Source organism: Fusarium redolens, assembly GCF_020744475.1.
Source record: "Fusarium redolens strain MPI-CAGE-AT-0023 chromosome Unknown BKA55scaffold_16, whole genome shotgun sequence".
Classification (NCBI taxonomy): domain Eukaryota; kingdom Fungi; phylum Ascomycota; class Sordariomycetes; order Hypocreales; family Nectriaceae; genus Fusarium; species Fusarium redolens.
The window spans coordinates 446,021-463,932 of NW_025763679.1; the positions used below are offsets into that span (position 1 = coordinate 446,021).

Consider the following 17,912-nt stretch of genomic DNA (forward strand, 5'->3'; position numbering starts at 1 on the left):
AGTTTCACGACTATTGGGAAACTATAGAATGGGGTTTCGTTATTAAATGTGCCACTTCCCGATGGGAACAAGACTGAAAGTTTACGTGGCTGATTTGATGATATGTTGAGTGGCTTAACGTGGAGTTTCATATCGCTGTCAGCAGAGTACTATCTGCCGAGTCTAGTCAATGAAATGTATTCTGCCTTTTATGCTGCACATTGTTCTGAGTACTCATGTACGAGACTGAGCTTCGAATGAGGAGGGTAGAAGATGGATCGCTTTCTCCTCCATTGATCAGATTTGAAAAATGGGAGTCCTGTCTTTTCTAGGCATTTTCAATGTGTTGGCCTGATATATCTCACCGGGATGTTGTAATCTATAAATACCAATCGATTGAATTCGTATGCTCGAAACTTGGACCAGGAACAATCACTATAGGTAGCACTAATTCACCAGGAGTAATAGTCCAAAGAAACCCAATTAAATTCGCTATGACTGTAAAAAAACATATGCTACTGCTTTATGACTCGTTTGAAAGGCTCATGTTGTACTCCAACTCCCACTCTGCCTTGGGATCTCCTTTTCGTGGCACGAACTTCACTGTTAGGCCATCCTTAACAGCGAAGACACTATCGTTCTCGAGATATCCTGAGTCAGAATCGAAGATCTGAGTAACAACAGACTTGTGGCCTTCAGCAATGACCTGTAGTATGTTAGATTTGATTTGAGATTGGTTTCGGGAAATCCAAGTGAACATACCATGAAGTGCAGATGGGCAGGGCGGAAAGGGTGGCGGTCGAGGAGGTGGAGAAGTTGACCAGCAGGGCCATCATCGGGGACCTTGAGAAAGTGTCAGCTTATAGGTTCTTGGCATGGTCACAGGACAGGATTGCTTACGGGATAAGGAGTAGGTCGTAGGCAGTAGAAGGAGTATCGACCCTGGTCGTCGGTGATGAACTTGCCACGAAGGTTATGCTCAACCTGCTTCTCGTCCTGTTGCTCGTACAGTCCTATGAAGGAATTAGAATCTATAAAGTGTAGCTGAAGGCTATAAACTCACCGTTGGTAGACGCTTGCCAAACTTCGACAGAGGCGTTGGGAATAGGCTTTCCAGTAGTCGCTGATGTCACGGTACCGTAGAGATAGGCGACAACACCATCGCTGGGAGTGTCAAAAGTGATTGTGGTGCCATTCTCACGAGTAGGGGTATCATGTCGCCAGAAAGGACCCAGAATAGCAGTTTCAGTTGCTGCCACGCCATTCTTGGCTGCTTGACGGTGTGTAATATCATCAACAAGGCTGAAATATTGTTAGTAATAGCTTAGAAGACGCAGTGGAAGAATTACCTCTCAAGACCAATAACATCGCACATCAATTGACCCTCATTTCTCTTGTCATTGCTCATTTGTCCAGCCCAGTTGATCATCTTGACTGCAGACATCCACTCATCGCAAGTGAGCTGTGTCTCGCGCGCAAAGTCGTGCATGTGCTGGATGAAAGATGCCATGACCTCTCGAAGACGAGGGTCAGTCTTGGGGCCGAAAGAATCGATGACTTGCTGTGTGAAGGCCTGGCCGAGACCCTCCTCCTTGGGAGCACCGTTGGCATTTCCGCCAGTCGCTGATGGTGTCATTTTGATAGAGTTTTGTGAGGTATTGATGGAGTGGATGTGATGAAGGGAAGAGTGTTTGTGATGATGAATTGGGGTTATGCTTAAGTGAATGAAAGAAGAGACTTTCTAATAGGTCTTATGAAGTCCCTCTTATCATTGGAGTTGTTTCAAAGATGGTGTCGAGCAGATGACTTGACCCCGCATAATTCACAGTCAGCATGGTTCGATTCGGATATACAGACAACGCCTCAACAAGGAGCGGCTAAGGACATCTCCCGAAAACACATCGGGTGCGTGTTTTGAACATCAACGGCCCATGGGGCAAAGCGGCAATGTTGCAGCCATTTTGCGGGGTGAACTTCTCAACCAATTAGGGAACTGATGATTGCGTTTAGCACTCTCGGCAGAGGTGAGAATGGTGCCACACGCTTTTCGGATGTCGGAGCAGTCGATCGGATGTACAGCTGAGGGGACACCCTGACTCCGATTCCGACGCCGCGGAATATGGAGCCAAAATCAGTGCGTCGTACGATGTTGTTAGTGGAATAAGCCTATTATAGCCGCTGCAAGTCACCTGGGACACGCCAAAGCCGTCGCAAATTTAGCCATGATAGGAACGGAAGCGAAGCGCAGCATTAGTTGTAACGACTCCTTGTCACGCGACAACACAACATTAGTATTGCATACTAAAGAGAGACGTGGTTGAATAATCTATGCATGTATCGATTGGCTAGGCAAATGCTAAAACTTAATGGGATAAACTACCTTGACAGCTTGCGATCAGCCTCTTCTCCAAAATCCCATGTTGGCTTGTCCGCACCGTTAGGTCGACTCGCTCTTCTAAATCCAACTTCCAGGCCCTCAATTTCCACAACAGGCGGCACGGCCTCCACCTCAGCCTTATAAGCGTTAGAGTACCACTTCTCGACATATTTATCCCCAGTGAAGAGCTCAGTGAAAACTTGTCGCATCCTCAATAACGCTGTTCCTGAGATCTGATCCACGCTATGTGCATGTCGCAGGGCGAGGAAATCAGGACCAATATCCTTCCTCAATCTCTCCTTTACTTCTTCAGGATATTGTCCAACCTTGAAGAGGAGGAGGTCGTAGTGAAGAAGTGAAGCCTTTCCATGCCATGACCCGCCACGGGTGGCGCGGTGGTAGAGACCTAGCAGGGCTGTGATGGCACCAATGCATCCTGTTCCGTAGTCCGAAATGGGGAAAGGAGGGACGACGGGTTCTGACAAGCCCATGAAGCGACCCTGCTCCCACGCGATGCCACTGACCTATCAATCGGGTTAGTTCGATCTCCCTTGTAGCTGTAGATCAAAGGGCACTTACACAGTCGGCAATCTGTTGCCACCCAGGTCGTCCAGCCCACTCTCCCTCGTAGCCAAAGCAGTTCTCATTGACATACACAAAGCCCTTGCCACGCTCCTTAGCAAGTTTTGTGAGTGCGGTAGCGCCATATCCAAGCTTCTCCAGAGCGCCAGGCCGGTATCCGTCGACAACGACATCTGCTTCAGCAAGAAGCTTCTCGAACTCAGCTCTTCCCTCAGGAGACTTGAGATCTAGCTCTGCAGCGTGCTTGCCCATGTTGCCATCTACTTGGAAGAAAGGAACGTCGCTCAGATTGGGACTCGTAATCTTGAGCACATCGGCACCATACTCCCCGAGAATACGGGTGATGATAGGCCCAGCGATGATACGGCATAGCTCAAGAACTTTGATGCCTGACAATATCCTCTTTGGGTGCTCTGAGCTTGGTGTTAGAGGACACTCGGGTGTCTCAGACTCAAGGTTGTCAACAGACCATGGTGGAAGTGCCATATTCGTCTTGCCCTGATAACTGGTCAGTTATATCCTTGTATATCAGATGTCTACACTCACGTGCTGAGTTTTCACAAAGTCCTCATGCTTCAAAGCAGGAACTCCAGCCTGTCGACGGGCAGCATTCATGCTCTCAAGCTCATCTATCGAGAACTGTCGAACAGCAGGCTCGATAGTATCGACAATACTCTCATGTGTTTGCAAATCTGGTCTGAAAGGCTCAAGACCAATCATCTTGAGGGTTGTTGAAGCCTCCAGAGATCCATGAATGTGATAATACTCTCCAGCGTTCTTAGTCTCATACAGGTTGGCAGACATGCGGCGGTAAGGATTTGACTGGGCTTGCAGCAAATCCGTATCTTATGGCTGTTAGTTCCTTGGCCTGGAAGCAAACAGTTGTGGCGTATAGACGTACCTTTGAGTAGAGCTTTGACGCCAGGGTCAAGCTTTCCGAGACCACCAACCTTGGCCATATAAGCCTGGCAAAGGAAGGCTGTAGTCTTCTCCAAGTCGACATTGATCTTCTTGGGTTGCGATTCACCCTCAACTGTCTTTGCTAACAGACTGGCAACGGCACCCTCTACCGCCTTAAGCGCAGCAGTAGTCTCCGTCTCCTTGAACGGGATAGGAAAATAGGGCGCATCTCGAGTAGATGTAAACTCGATATTGTTCTTGAGCTCCTTCACAGCCGCTGGAAAAGCAACCTCATCGAACTGACCGCAAAGGTAGTCAAAGATTCTCTTACTCTCCTCAACCGAGGAATAATCGTGTTGGTTGATACTACCCATTTTGACGGAAGAACTTATCGGTTATTGGCTAAAAAGAGGCATCCACCCGAGGGCAACTACAAGAGGTTGATTGTTAAGAGGGAGTCTTTATACAGTAACAAAACTCGATTCGTTGAGTGGCGGAAACCGACGGCAGTTCGGACTAAGCAATAACCCACTATATCTGGGTGATAACTGCCTATGATTTATGGGGTTTTGGATGTGTATGACCCATAGTGTGCGAAAGATAGTGTCATCAGTGATTGACTTTGTTGTGAAGACCCCATATTTTAGTGGTGGAGGTCGGCTGTGACCCTTGCCGATGGCTTCTCACCCGGCTTCCGACGCTGAATGTGAGCGGTAAGGACCCGTGCTAAAACATATTGAGGCATTTGGGAGAAACCTTGAGAGTTGAAGATAGTATATCGAAAACAGAGCACACTCTATGTCGTGTCGTTATCACTGTGCCATTTTGTTTGTTAACTAATCTCTGATCAATATGCCGTTCATTGAAGTCCAGAACAAGAAACTGTTCTACGCGCAAGTAGACACTGAAACAGCCTCAAAAGATGGCCCAGTACTGGTTTTCATCCATGGCCTCGGGTCATCTCATTCATTTTATATGCCTGTTATGAACCAGCTTGCAACAGCGGGATACTCGTCAATTGCATTGGATGTCTATGGTCAGTACCTACGTTATTTGCTTGCAGAAATCACACACTAAAGATCAATAGGCAGTGGCCTTTCAGTGTTATCAGAAGGGGTTGAAGATCCTACGTTTGACACAATAGCGAGTGATATCAAGGCTTTACTGGAAGGATTGAGCATTCGCCCCGATAATGCCGTCGCCGTTGGACATTCCATGGGCGGTATCATTGTACCAAAGCTCGCTTTGAAGTGCAGCCTCCGCGGCTCAGTTCTCATTGGTCCTGTGTTGCCAAAGCCTGCAATGGCTGAGATCTTCAACACTCGCATCGCGACAGTCAAGAAAGGTGAGTCAACTTGGAGTACTGGGAATATGATCTGGTATTGATATTGAGTTTAGAAGGAATGGAGCCAATGGCCAAGACTATTCCCTTTGCGGCGACAGGTTCCAAGGCAACTTTGACACAAAAAGCATTCATTCGAGCTCTTTTGCTATCCCAAAAGCCTGCGGGATACATTGCCTTGTGTCGCGCGATTGCGCAAGCAGACTTGCCTCCCTACGCAAACATCAAATGCCCCCTGCTTGTTCTTTCTGGCGAAGAGGACAAAACAAGCCCGATCCCGGATGCGAAAAAGATTCTGAGCGAGTAAGTACTGACTTCACTGCAAGGTCAATTAATTGAAGCAACCAGCACTGACTTCAACCTTAGTTGGGGTTGCAGCGACTCGTCGAAGAGCATGCATATTTTACCTGGAGTTGGCCATTGGCACTGTATTGAGGCAGCAGATGAAGTTGGTTCCAAGATACAGGAGTTCCTATCCAAAATAGGCTAGTATTTGGGATAAGAATTGGATTAATCAGTATCAAAATGTATTTCTTCCTAACTTTAAACCCGAGAGATTGCACTCAAGATTGCTCTTGTTGTAACAGTACTGGTCTAGGCTACTTGTTTGCTGTTTGTGTGGCCAACTCAGCACTGACTCAGTAGTGACTACGCAGGAATTCAGTGGTGTTGGCCCCTCAATGTCACCGTCGGCTACAGGGATTATTTCATCGGCAATTCGGTAACAGTGAACGGTGCGCCGATTTACGTCAGCGGGAATGTCACCAAATCTTACCCCATTCTCGTGGCCAAGTAACCAATAAAGACCTGGCCATATCCGACAGTTCGCGGCCCGCGGTTCACTCCCTCAGTTCCAGGGACCTCACACGACCTACCGACGACGAAATGCCTACCAGGAGGGTCCGAGACTGCGAGAGAAGACGATGCGCCGAGGCGTGCGAGAGCTGCAAACGTCGTAAACAAAGATGCGATGGCCGTAGACCCTGTGCCCGCTGCATCAAGCGAGGTCTCGGTCATGAGTGCCACGAGTCTCAATCTGCCTCAAACCATGGCGCAAGACGCATCCTCGCGTCATCGCTACCAAGTCCCGATCCCGATAGACTCAGCAATATCACTGAGCAGACCACTCCTGCTGGTAGTATAACCGTCGGTAACAGATCGGGTTTGACGTCGGTGGACGAGACGTATGTTGATGACGGGACCTCTTCTTCTCTGCAGCTGCTCTCGAATACACAACCTGAAAGACTCCCACGGATGTCGCGCCTTGTTCAAGATACGAGGGGTGAATACATGTTCATTGGCGACTCTGCAACACTGTCTTTTCTTCAGAACATTAGGAGGATTGTGCGACGTAGCATAGGAGATTGTACCCTTGTTGATGACCCATTGCGACATGGTATTGTCGAAGCATCGCCTGAAACACGGCGAGGATGGATCCTGTCGAGTGCCCAGAACCCACCGCCACGACAGTCTGAGCAAGAAGTCGATTATCTTGTGAAATGGTACATGCAATCAGCCAATTGCGTACTACTTCTCTTCGACCAAACAGAACTTGACCATGGCATACGAAAGTGGCTTGAAGATGGCCAAGATATCGCTGACCCTGCAAGTCCGGTATACTATCTGGTCTTTGCCATTGGTGCACAAACAGGGCCAGAAGATAAAGATGACCTGGCAGAGACATTCTTCAACTATGCCCGGTACCTGACAGTGGAAACACTGATAGAAGAGCCTGGCATAGTCACCATTCAAGCGTTGGTGCTTATTGCGATGTATCTTTTGGGTGCATCACGCCGCAACGCCGCATTTATGTATCTCGGCATGGGAGTTCGGGCAGCATATGCCATTGGTCTTCATCGCCACGACATAGCTTCCCTCTTCTCTGCCAAAGAGGGTCGTGCCAGGGAACAACTATGGAAAGGCATCCGAATTCTCGACTTGTTCATGAGCGCATCATTGGGTCGACCTCCTTCAACATCCGAGTTGAGAGACACGACAAGTCCCCAGAACTACTCAGCTTGCAATGATCTGTCCATGATCTTCGAGTTGATTCTTACAGATGTTTATGCTAAGAGAATGATATCTCCGGAGATACTGGAACGCATCAGCAAGCATCTTCGACGATGGACTGCACAATGTGGAGAGGGTCTCGTAGTTGACGGTATTGAGCAGGATGACTTGATCCGTGACCAGAACGGCGAAGAGCAACCGAATATTGGACTAATACATCTCAAACTGACTGGTCACTGGACGGTCATGCTTCTGTCTCTTCCATTCCTACACAAGGCGGTATCTCAACATGTCGAAGACAACGAACAGTCCGCACAAGGAACTGCAAAGCGATCTTCATCATCGAATCAGGTCCTTGTACACTCATGTCTCGAATCAGCTGTGAGAACAGTGGACTTGCTTCAAACTCTAGTCAGGACTGGAACCATACCAAAACGATTACCAATTGTTGGAAATTCAGCGTTCGTATCAGGTCTTGTACTCGGCGCAGCTATCTTTGGCGATTTCGATAACTCATTCCCGCTCGAGAAGAGTCTTCATGCAGCAAGAGGTGTTCTCGACCGCTTCAGTCGTTATGATGCTGTGGCGAAGCGCCATCTTATGATCTTGGATCACCTACAAAACGCATGCGACATATACATGGATAACCGAGCAAGGTTACGAATGGAACGTCAAGGTCACCTCGTCAACGGTCTCTTCGGGAGTATTCACACAATCGGAAAGTCGCCATTGCGGAATTCTCAGCAACTGGAAGGTAACTCCCGAATCGGTTCAACGGATGGGATTCAAACACAGCCACAAACGCCCAGACCGGGCCAGGTAGCGAACGAAATGACCGACGAGCAACAAGGATTTTCGATGGAGGGAGGAGAGCAGACAGAGATTGATGTTGACATTTCAGCAGATGCATTTCTGGGTATCTCACCAAACATGCTTTGGTTCGATTCTTTTGACACGACAATGTCTCTATTCCCTATCGTTGATACGCAAATAATGGGCGACGAAATGATGTCCAATGGCGTCAATAATCAAGAATGAACGGATATCCGACGGAACTCATTAGTGGATTGAATTTAACCAAATTGAGCGAGCGAACAAGGATAATCATCTTACGGGCATGAGCGAGAATGGCGAATGCTGGTTACTTGTTGGCAAAATGGTGGAACTTTTGTTACTCCTCTGTCGTTTGCAGGGCGCCATGGCATTCTAGGCCTCACGAAATATAATGATTACACACACTTTCCTGTTTTCAGACTGGATTGAACTAGGTAAGCTGACCCGGCGAAATTCGATATTACAACATAATTTACAACATAACGTTAGTAGGGTCGCCAGTGGAGATATTAAAATCCGCGATTGACCCCTCACTGGATCTGACGCGATAAAAGATCACCAACAGCACCCGAACCATCACCATCGCATATCCGACTGAGGTTGATTTCATTTACAAATCACTCTCAGAAATAATCATCAGTACTCAGCATGCCTTCACCAATTCGGGCGAAACACCTAAAGCCGGGTGATAAGATAGCATTCATATCGCCATCAGAGCGAATCAACGCCATGCTCCCAGCAGTTATAGACCGAGCCTCTGCTCTTCTCACAAAGAAAGGATACCAAGTTCAGACTTTCTTTAGTGAAGATAAGGGCATTCAGTCATGCATTGATAACCGGCTCTCCGAGATCCGAGCCGCTTTCTCAGACCCCAGTATCTCCGCCATCATCACTACCATAGGCGGCACGACCTTCACAGAACTTCTCCCTGCTCTTATTGCGGATAAAGAGCTTCATGAGACCATTCGTGAAAACCCCAAGATCGTGGTCGGCTATTCTGACATCTCGGGCTTGCATTGGTTCTTGTATGGTTTGACAGGTCTTAGGACTTTCTATGGTCCTGGTGCTGTTCCTGAGATCGGGGAATCGAATGATGTCAATGATAAGGATACTCCTCTCGCCTTTTGCGTCGATAATCTCCTTCGAGCGATTGCATCCTCGGAACCACTCGGACAGATTCCACGATCTAAGTTTTATGCACCGAGAGGGGCGCCCTTCTTTACGACACCAGAATCGACAGAACCACCAAAGGTTGTGAAGACAGCCGACTGGCAATGGCTACGACCTGGAAAGGCTCAGGGACGATTATTTGGTGGTTGCCTCACAGTAGTTGCCCGCCTATCCGGTGTTTCGGCCATCGTTCCTGACTGGCGTGGCCGAATCGTCTTTCTCGAAACTGCTACGAACGAGGATGGCTCTGGCGGAAACCCTCCTCACCGAGTTCAGGCAGCGTTTGCAGACTTGATAGCCCACGGCGTTTTCGAAGAAGCTGTAGGACTGGTTGTAGGACGACCTTATGGATATGATTCCGATGAGGATCGAGAGGTTTATGCGGGTATCATCAAGGGACTGTTTTGTGAGGGGCGTCTTGCTTCAAAGAAGTTCCCGATTCTGTTCAATGTGGATATTGGACATACGACGCCGATGGTTACGTTGCCGTATGATGCTTTGGCTGAGCTTGATTCTGAGACTGATACTTTTGCTGTTTTGGAATCTGGGGTTGAATAACGGAAGCGGTCGGTTAAGATACTGATGATTGGGCTGCATCCAATGTTTTATGATATCTAAAATAAATAAAACTTTATCACTTCGCTTCCTCGGCTCTCCAGTTCTATATCACCAGGCTGTCACTCTCTGCCATATTCTATCGAGCGGAAAGGGCGCCCATGCGTCCTTTGCTTGTTGAACCTCCATTTCCCTTCATATCTCGCCGGTAGCCGTGCATCTACATGTCATCAAAATGACACATGGGCAGCTTAGTTGCCACGCATCATCAGCGAGGCAACAAATGTCGTTCTTCTGCAGGGTCAGGAGCCTCTTATGCAGATATCCATCGGTATGAAGAGCTCGGCGCAGCACAGCCTTCTTCTGTAGCAACGTGCCTATAGGAAGATGCAGGTCACAGGAATGAGCCCTGGAAGGTAGGACTTCACAATGCGACTCCTGTCGAACTAGTTGCTGCCGAAGTTGATGGACCTCCTTGTTTGTCGAGACAACCTTCTTCCTAGCCTTCGATGGCGGAGTGTATTTTCCCAGTCAAAGATTCGTAGTTCCGGTTGAGTAGATTTAATATCTTCCGGCTCGAATTGCAGCTATCCCCGTGACCATTGTTAAGACAAAGAGAACGCTGATTGATATGATCAATATGGCTGAGTATCTGGCCCATTCTTCATCATCGAATTTCCGAAGATCTTTGGTCCAATCTGGCATGACGATGGAGCCTGCTTGAACAAGACATGCGAGAGAGAATATCAAAAGTACAATGAGAGTCCAGATACATAGCCAAAGGTTGAAAAGACCTGTAGCGAGGGGGGAGGTTCTAACTTGCTGCATCTTGGTGATGATGCAATTTTCTGGAACGAGGATGTAATGCAACAACAAGGAATTGATTCAAAATCGATAAAACAGACATTTCAAAGAAAGTGAGAATAGTTACCAGTTGTTTTGACACGTTGATTTTGGCGGTTATTATACTTACATGCCATGGCTCGGAGAATATTAAGGACCCACTGGTCCCTTGCTTGGTTTGATTGACGAGCTGTCAGCGCTAGACATGTGGGGCGAGTCCGAGCCAATCTTGTGAGACAAAGAACGAGAAATCTGCCTTGAAACGCGTGATGCAGTTTTGTGAGACATGAAAGAAGCCGCCAAGTTGAAATACGAAATGACTCGTCTCCAATAGAATTGTATATTGATCCGGTGATTCCGAAGCAAGTCCAGTGATTCCTGGAGGGAAGGAGACACTCATCAAGGCCGGTTGGCTTAATTGGGTCAAAGGTTCTGCAACTCCGTGAGTATATTTCAACGTCGTGATCTCGAATTAACTCACTTGCAATGGCTACCTTGAGAGTGAATTGAGAACGCTATGAAAAAATAGTGCGGCGGTAAGTTGTAATCGGTTTAAGCAACGGGGCTTTCGTTGTCAAGACATACATGTACATTATCTCGTTTTGTTCAGAAAGGAGCTGTTGATTACCCTGAGGGAGGCCTGACGAAAACGGATCAGGTATATGTACTAATCTAAGTCAGCCACTATTACATAAGCTCAAGCAAAGCAGCTTGGCGCAGTGGAAGCGCGGTATGTTCTTCTCCACAGCTCGAACGTCAAATTCGTACTAACTCATCCCAGCCGGGCTCATAACCCGGAGGTCACTGGATCGAAACCAGTAGCTGCTATGAAGCATTTCTTTTTTTGGAGTTTCTTATTATTCGTCTTTAGTTCTCATCATATTTTCTGAATCTTTCGTATCATATTTCGGCTCGCATAGTCATTGTCTCGCGGTTAAGTTTTCTGCAATAATTGGTAATAACGCATTGCAACCAGAAAGATGACAAATTCCATTCAAGTCACGCAACAAAAAGTTTATTGCTCTTCGACAAACAAAATATCGTGTAGGTCTGATGGGAAAACCTCATGAGGCTCTGATCGGCCACGTCTTGGCAACGGTCTGGCAGTGTTCGATCGATCATGTCACGATCAACGATGGTGATGAGTGCCTTGGCACTGCCAAATCCGCGTAGAAGTCGAAGCCATCCACGGTTGGTGGTGGATCGCAAGGCATTCGAATGAGAATTAAAGCCCTCGCAATACTTCTATACATAATACGTTACAGGTCCGTGTTGGCCTAGCAAAAGGTTGCGAGATAGCTTTATCATCTACCTGGGTACAGCTAGTCACTACGAGAGCCAAGCGGGTCGATGAATATCCGATACAGCCTTTGAAGATCTCATGCCCAGTGAAACTTTGGGACTTAGAACGAGCATAACTGTAAAGCATCGGCTTAACGACAACCCGTTTCTCGGCGGAGCATTTAAAGACTAGTGTTGATCTAGTTCAACGTCAAGATGATCACATATCAACGTCAAGCTTCGTAGCCACGCCAGACCTGAAGAAGACCAATCAAAAGCAAATCAAGGAACCGTCAGAACGGATCTGCCAATATCCGAGGAGCGGGGCCGTAGCCAACATTTGAATCTAAGATTTTCAAGTTTAGATGAAGCACCCCACAGAACCAATATAATAAATCGTTTAAACTTCTTGCAGTAGAATATGAAGTTTTACAAGGAGAACTCCAATTATGATGTACTTCTCATCAAGAACGCTAAGATCCTGTTACAAAATCGCCACTATAAGGGAGAACTACTCGACTCCATGCTGGTGATGATAAATGTCTTGCCTAAAGCCGAGCATGCTGAAACTATTATTTGTCACTTTTGCCCCAATCATTAAATCCACATTTGAGCCTCAGCCAAGGAATCGGCTCTCAGATTTACAAGGCTATGATCAGATCGTCATTCTGTCTCTCCTTGGCGTGTTTCTCAGCACAAGACAGGAAAATCCGGGCCATATCCCCTGCACTTGCAGGAAGGAAACATTTCGGCCCGTTCCCCATTATCATCTGGGACCAATGATCAGAAGAGCTTTGAAATCCTCCGCATTCTCATTATGATCGACATGGCTGAACCGAAGACCGTTACCCTGTTTACGAACCTCGCCAGGGCGTATTACCAGAATAGACCTAGAAAATCGATAGTTTGACTTTAGTGTCCCTTGCAACAGCCAGTCGTATGTACATTGGTCAGCAAAAGTACACATAACACTTTGTAGAGAGTCGTTTTCTGATTCCTGTCAAGGCTGTCATCATGTTTTCGAGTACGTCAGATACCATCATAGCATTCTCGAGAAATAGTTCCAGGGAGAAAGCCTTTGGTGGATCTCAAAAATGCCTATATAATATCCGAACTCTATTCTTAATGCCCTGATAAGCTTTCAGAAGGTACCAGGCTTGGAAAGCGATTAGCATCCGATTTATCAACATGCGTTTCTCTCTTGTTGTTGCCACGCTTTGCGCCCCCTCGGCTCTTTCTTTTCCTTGGTTAGCACCAGGGGGACTAGATGCGCTGCTCAACCACCCAGAAGCGCGTACAGAGATTGATCGTCGCTTGAAAGAGCACCAAGCTGGCCAAGCAGAAAAGAGGCGTGAGCCCCGGCAGCTCAAGACTGGCGTCGTGGGTGGCGTGGTGTCTTTGCTTGGAGGCACAGTCGAAGCTGTCCTCGACAATGTTGTAGGCTTGATTCCGACCAACAAAGCCGTCAAGGGTTTGCAGAAGTTCCCTGAAGCTTCTCACCCGTTCAAAGCTCCTGGTAAAACTGACCAGCGAGGCCCCTGCCCTGGTCTCAACACTTTGGCCAACCACGGATGTAAGTTGAAGAGTTGAAGAACCAGCAAATAAGAAGCTGACAATTAATAGATATTCCCCGAAATGGCATTGCGACTATCGGTCAGATCCAGGCCGGCACTGCAAAGCTCTTCAACATGGGCGCAGATCTTTCCGCCCTCCTCGCCGTTGGTGGTGCCGTTGACGGTGGCGATATTCTGTCCCAGAAGATGAGCATTGGAGGCCCCGATAACCGTGTCGGGCTTCTGAATGGAGCTTTGAACAAGATCTTCGGCAAGCCATCTGGTATCGCTGGACATGGTATGTGATGAATTTAAAGACCTTACAATATGACAGTCACTAATAAGCTGTCCAGGAAAATTCAACGAAGGCGACGCGTCTGCTACACGTGAAGATTTCTACCTCAACGGCGACAACATTTCATTTAAGTCCGAGCTCTTCAAGCAGATGCACCAACAGGCTCTCGCTAAGGGTGATGGTACTTACAACGTCGATGCAATCAAGGAACACTTCAAGAACCGATACAGAGACTCCAAGGCCGCGAACAAGCAGTTTTACTTCAACCTCCCTAGTGCCGCAGTTGTCATGGGCGCATACTACTTTGTTCCTGGCTTCTTCTCCAATGGAACCATTGGTGCCGGCGGTATCGCTAACGAGGCTTCTATTACCTCTTTCTATGGCGCCAAGCCAAAGCGAAAGAACGCTTGGAAGGATAAGGACCTTGACTATACCCATGTGCCTGAGCGCATCCCCGAGCAGGGCTGGTATCGACGCGCTACACCCATGACTATCCCCGAGGCTGTTGGTGGGATTCTTGACGTCTACCTTTACGCTCAACCCGCTCTGGGAGGATCTGGCGCTGACGGCAGTTGGGTCGTTGGTCCACTTGACTTGCCCAAGGATCCTCAAGGCCTGAGCTGCTTCTTGTACAATGCAATCTTTGCCAACTTCCCTGCTGAGCTCTTCAACTCCGTTCGACTCTTACAGTCAGTTCTCAATGGTGTCTCAGATGCGCTTGTTCCCGGATACAAGGCTCTCGGCTGCAAGGTCGATTTTCCCGATGCCAAGGGCTCTTCGGCGAGTAACAAGTTCGCTGCGTACGAGAAGAAGTACGTTGGTCCTGCCAAGACAAAGGCTGTAGGCAGTGGTTGGTATAAAAAGTGAGAATAATTGATCGAGATAATTATATAGTATTGAATACACCAATGAGTTAATATACTGCATCGTTTAAGCTACCTCGTGCTGCGCTCGAAGGACAGGGCATGAGTCTAAGGCAGTCCAAATGCAGTGATGATACTGTATTTCTCGTTGGATAGATAACACTGACATAATCAATGCAGATGGCGTGTTGTTGGTATGGGTTGACGGCCTTGCTGATGGCATGAAGAGAGTAGACGACTGCCCATACAAGGTTATCATCTTCCAGTAAGTCACCCAGTAGGCAATCAAGAGAACTTATCTAATCACCTGACAGTATCCTTTTTCATGTCGGTGTGACGATAATATTCCGTCCGTTCATCGCCATGCCACGGTCAAGCCGATTGATGACACTGACATCTCCAGACAGTCACCCCTAAGCAGTATACCGCCGCTTCAGTGAATCAATTGAAAGAACTAGTGTTCTGCTTCTGTGCGAAGTATTCTCATTCATCTTACACAACATTCTTCAACGCCGCACTGCCCACGCTCAGCCTCGCCATGTTAGAAGACCTGCAGGACCCATTATGGCGACACTATTTTTACCTATGTGTGCGCTGCTGGCAAGATCTGTACTTCTGCTATACCATGTTCCGCGATGTTGCAAAGGCCTTTCTATCCATGGCCATGCAAAGGATGCCCTTGCGGCGCGGGAAGCCCAGAACCTGTTGCGAGGAATTGATCAAACTGGGGAGCATCATACGACCGCTGAGGAGGCTTTCGCGAGCTTCATCTTTGATTCTGTATCCAAGAAAGTCGCCGAAACGCAGGTCCATGCAATGGCTGATAGGTTTGAGGAGATGGTCGTGTTTGACGAGTTGATTGATAAGAACACAGCCTTGTCTAGCTAGTAGAAAACCTTACAAACTTGTCTCAAAACGGTCATTTAGACGCGTCAAACGTCATTGAGCCTGCGATAAGATCTTGATTTAGCTAGATACAAAAATTCAGAATTATGCTTATTGGGTATTAAATGCTGACTCACGTCATCTTGCACATCCAAGTTTTGTTGGCCCAACGGAAACTCCGCCGTCCGAAAGCTTTCGGAATCTGACAGGCCTACCAGGAACTCCATGATCTCTCCAGCCTAATACTAGTGATCAACGACAAGGCATTGAGTATAAGACAATACGAAATGTCGACTAGTACCTCTTCCAAAGCTTCTGGTGTGAGAAGGAGAGCTTGTGTCAATTGCACCTCTGTTAAGTCGAAATGTTTGCCATTATCATCTGATGAATGCCAGCGGTGCAATAGGCTTGGTAAGCGGTGCACCTATCTAAATGTTGTGGAGAAGCGAAAGAGTCCTTCCAGCTCCTCGTAAGTCTATGAAAGCAGGAGTTTTAGCTTGACGTTAACGGGGCTCAGCCGCACACGACTCCTCGAGCAAAGGCTGAGTAGAGTTTTGGCTTTGTTGGGCGACCAAGCCCAGGGCACGCCCATGAGTGGCTTCGTGGCACATTTAGCTTCTGGAGACCTCAATATGAATGAGCTGAGCGGCGGCCAGTTTGATCAATTGCTGTTACCTCGTGGCTTAACACTACAGGGGACAGTGGATGTCATTGATCGCGGCCTTCTCAGTTTAGATGAAGCGCAGATCTTGATCGACAACTATCGTACCAAAGCCATTCAACACTTCCCTTTCGTTCCCGTCTCTTCCGAAACTACTGTCGCTTCTCTTCGAGCTACTAAGCCCTTCTTGTTCATGTGCATCATGGCAACCATGAAATTCGACAATTGCACCATCCAACGCCAGATCGGCGAAGAAGTCCGCATTCAAGCACATCAACGAGTTTTGATGCAGTCAGAAAGCAGTCTTGAGCTTCTACAGGGTCTCTTGGTTTACCTAGCATGGTACCAGTACTTCTTCATCAGTTACGAGAAGCAGCAAATTGTCCCGATCGCACAATTATGTGTCTCACTGGTTCAGAACCTGGGACTCGATCACAACCCTGAAAATATGAGACGAAAAGTCGATCTTGGGCCAGATGAAACAGCCTCGGGACGAAAGGCCGCACGGTCTGCAGAGCAACTTCGAGCTTTGCTTGGAACATATTGCACGGCATCTTGGTACGCATAGAAATGTCAAGGGTCATAAACTGGTGGAAGACTAACGGTTCAGGGTTTCTATCAAGTTTCGAACTCGTGGCGCGTTACCGTACACGGGATACATCAAGCAAAGCTGGGAACTCCTCCTAGCCAACGCAGAATATCCGAGTGATCTTCTGATCCCCCATTTCGTTCGCATAAACGAATTGTGCCGTCGTATATGCGACACTTTTGGATACGACGACCTAGAAAACTCAGGGATGAGGGGAGAGCTTGTCAGTGCCATGGCTTTGCAGACCCTCAATAACGAGTCAGCATTATTGAAGGCCTCAATTCCCCCAAATCTTCAGAACAACTGTGAGTTAACTTTCAAGGACGCTCTATCCATGTCTTGACTAAAGGTTATCAACAGTTGCTCTGAGATTGGAGGTCCACTTGCTTGATACCTTACTCGGTGAAGTTTCGCTGCATGATGACTTTTGGGATAGAACAACAATAGCCAACTTCTTGACGGCCAATAACTTGTCTTTCTCAAGTGGTACCAGGGTTTCCATCTTGCTCAACCTTCTTCAAAGCTGCAAATCATTGAACGATGCTGTCATAGCCTGTCTAGATGAAGAGCTCTGGTACATCACGTTTTATACAACAGCAAAGATTTGCCGAAGTCTTTTGTGCCTCTCAAATGCTAGCAAGATATCACCTGAAATCTTTAGAGAGACTGGACTTGTTTCTAACAGTGTCGCTTTCTTAGCCATTAGCTCTCCCATCCATGATCCTATGATGGTTGAAAGGGTAGCTGACTTGAAGGGCGAGGCGAGACGATTGCAAGCAAAGTTCAAGAATCTCTCATCTCAAGTGCAGAGAATCGGCAATGAAGAAGACATCATGCTTGGATTCTCGGATATGATATGGGCAGTGGCAGCTGCGTATGAGGAGACGAAGAGGCTGGAACCAGGCCCTTTGAACTTTTCTATAGGATGTGATGGACAGAACTCCTCTTCTGAGCTGGGTAGCTCGGAGGGATATCTCTCGAGTACTGGTTCTGGAAATATGCAACCAGAAGCAGTGTTAGACTTTGGTATGATGGAAGATGAAACTTGGGAGGAGTTGTTGGCCGGGATTACCACTGCAACCGAGCCTGCATCATCGCTACAAGTTTGAGTAGCTGGATTTAGCAAGCAGATAGCATGCACCTCAATCGATTTAGTCGGGGAGCCTGGAAAGAGAATTATGTAAAATCCGAGC

At 47.6% G+C, this 17,912-nt stretch overlaps 7 protein-coding genes and 1 non-coding gene across 8 annotated transcripts; 6 read left to right on the forward strand and 2 right to left on the reverse strand.

Annotated features, from left to right (window-relative positions):
- Positions 1-502: 502 nt before the first annotated feature.
- BKA55DRAFT_694491 (Intradiol ring-cleavage dioxygenase) lies at positions 503-1,615 on the reverse strand (the record flags this gene model as incomplete). The annotated part of the gene is made up of 5 exons (XM_046200045.1): positions 503-685; positions 742-822; positions 880-992; positions 1,043-1,281; positions 1,329-1,615. The coding sequence occupies 5 exons, from the start codon at positions 1,613-1,615 to the stop codon at positions 503-505; spliced, it is 903 nt and encodes a 300-aa protein (XP_046044999.1).
- Positions 1,616-2,355: 740 nt separating this feature from the next.
- BKA55DRAFT_520980 (CoA-transferase family III domain-containing protein) lies at positions 2,356-4,212 on the reverse strand (the record flags this gene model as incomplete). Its single annotated transcript, XM_046188474.1, has 4 exons — positions 2,356-2,880; positions 2,936-3,436; positions 3,485-3,783; positions 3,840-4,212. 4 exons carry the CDS (start codon positions 4,210-4,212, stop codon positions 2,356-2,358), a joined length of 1,698 nt encoding a protein of 565 aa, XP_046045000.1.
- A 478-nt stretch (positions 4,213-4,690) lies between these two features.
- On the forward strand, positions 4,691-8,228 carry BKA55DRAFT_597394 (uncharacterized protein; the record flags this gene model as incomplete). Its single annotated transcript, XM_046196068.1, has 4 exons — positions 4,691-4,874; positions 4,926-5,183; positions 5,237-5,483; positions 6,005-8,228. The coding sequence occupies 4 exons, from the start codon at positions 4,691-4,693 to the stop codon at positions 8,226-8,228; spliced, it is 2,913 nt and encodes a 970-aa protein (XP_046045001.1).
- Positions 8,229-8,423: 195 nt separating this feature from the next.
- On the forward strand, positions 8,424-10,031 carry BKA55DRAFT_132023 (peptidase family S66). The gene is made up of 2 exons (XM_046184839.1): positions 8,424-8,458; positions 8,514-10,031. The coding sequence occupies exon 2, from the start codon at positions 8,673-8,675 to the stop codon at positions 9,750-9,752; it is 1,080 nt and encodes a 359-aa protein (XP_046045002.1). The 5' UTR covers positions 8,424-8,458; positions 8,514-8,672; the 3' UTR covers positions 9,753-10,031.
- A 1,266-nt stretch (positions 10,032-11,297) lies between these two features.
- On the forward strand, positions 11,298-11,420 carry BKA55DRAFT_t246. Its single transcript has one exon. It is a non-coding gene; the product is annotated as a tRNA-Lys (tRNA).
- A 1,641-nt stretch (positions 11,421-13,061) lies between these two features.
- On the forward strand, positions 13,062-15,001 carry BKA55DRAFT_694496 (uncharacterized protein; the record flags this gene model as incomplete). The annotated part of the gene is made up of 5 exons (XM_046200046.1): positions 13,062-13,446; positions 13,497-13,724; positions 13,780-14,571; positions 14,765-14,849; positions 14,899-15,001. The coding sequence occupies 5 exons, from the start codon at positions 13,062-13,064 to the stop codon at positions 14,999-15,001; spliced, it is 1,593 nt and encodes a 530-aa protein (XP_046045003.1).
- A 147-nt stretch (positions 15,002-15,148) lies between these two features.
- BKA55DRAFT_694497 (uncharacterized protein) lies at positions 15,149-15,472 on the forward strand (the record flags this gene model as incomplete). The annotated part of the gene is made up of 1 exon (XM_046200047.1): positions 15,149-15,472. The coding sequence occupies one exon, from the start codon at positions 15,149-15,151 to the stop codon at positions 15,470-15,472; it is 324 nt and encodes a 107-aa protein (XP_046045004.1).
- A 167-nt stretch (positions 15,473-15,639) lies between these two features.
- Positions 15,640-17,911, forward strand: BKA55DRAFT_578686 (uncharacterized protein). Its single transcript, XM_046193749.1, has 4 exons — positions 15,640-15,938; positions 15,987-16,688; positions 16,741-17,024; positions 17,080-17,911. The coding sequence occupies exons 1-4, from the start codon at positions 15,757-15,759 to the stop codon at positions 17,826-17,828; spliced, it is 1,917 nt and encodes a 638-aa protein (XP_046045005.1). The 5' UTR covers positions 15,640-15,756; the 3' UTR covers positions 17,829-17,911.
- Position 17,912: the final 1 nt, after the last annotated feature.

Coding starts and splice junctions, on each gene's coding strand:
- BKA55DRAFT_132023 (XM_046184839.1), top strand. CDS start 8,673: ATGCCTTCACCAATTCGGGCGAAACACCTAAAGCCGGGTGATAAGATA.
- BKA55DRAFT_578686 (XM_046193749.1), top strand. CDS start 15,757: ATGTCGACTAGTACCTCTTCCAAAGCTTCTGGTGTGAGAAGGAGAGCT. Junction 16,689..16,740: donor ACATATTGCACGGCATCTTG/GTACGCATAGAA, acceptor CTAACGGTTCAG/GGTTTCTATCAAGTTTCGAA. Junction 17,025..17,079: donor CCCAAATCTTCAGAACAACT/GTGAGTTAACTT, acceptor GGTTATCAACAG/TTGCTCTGAGATTGGAGGTC.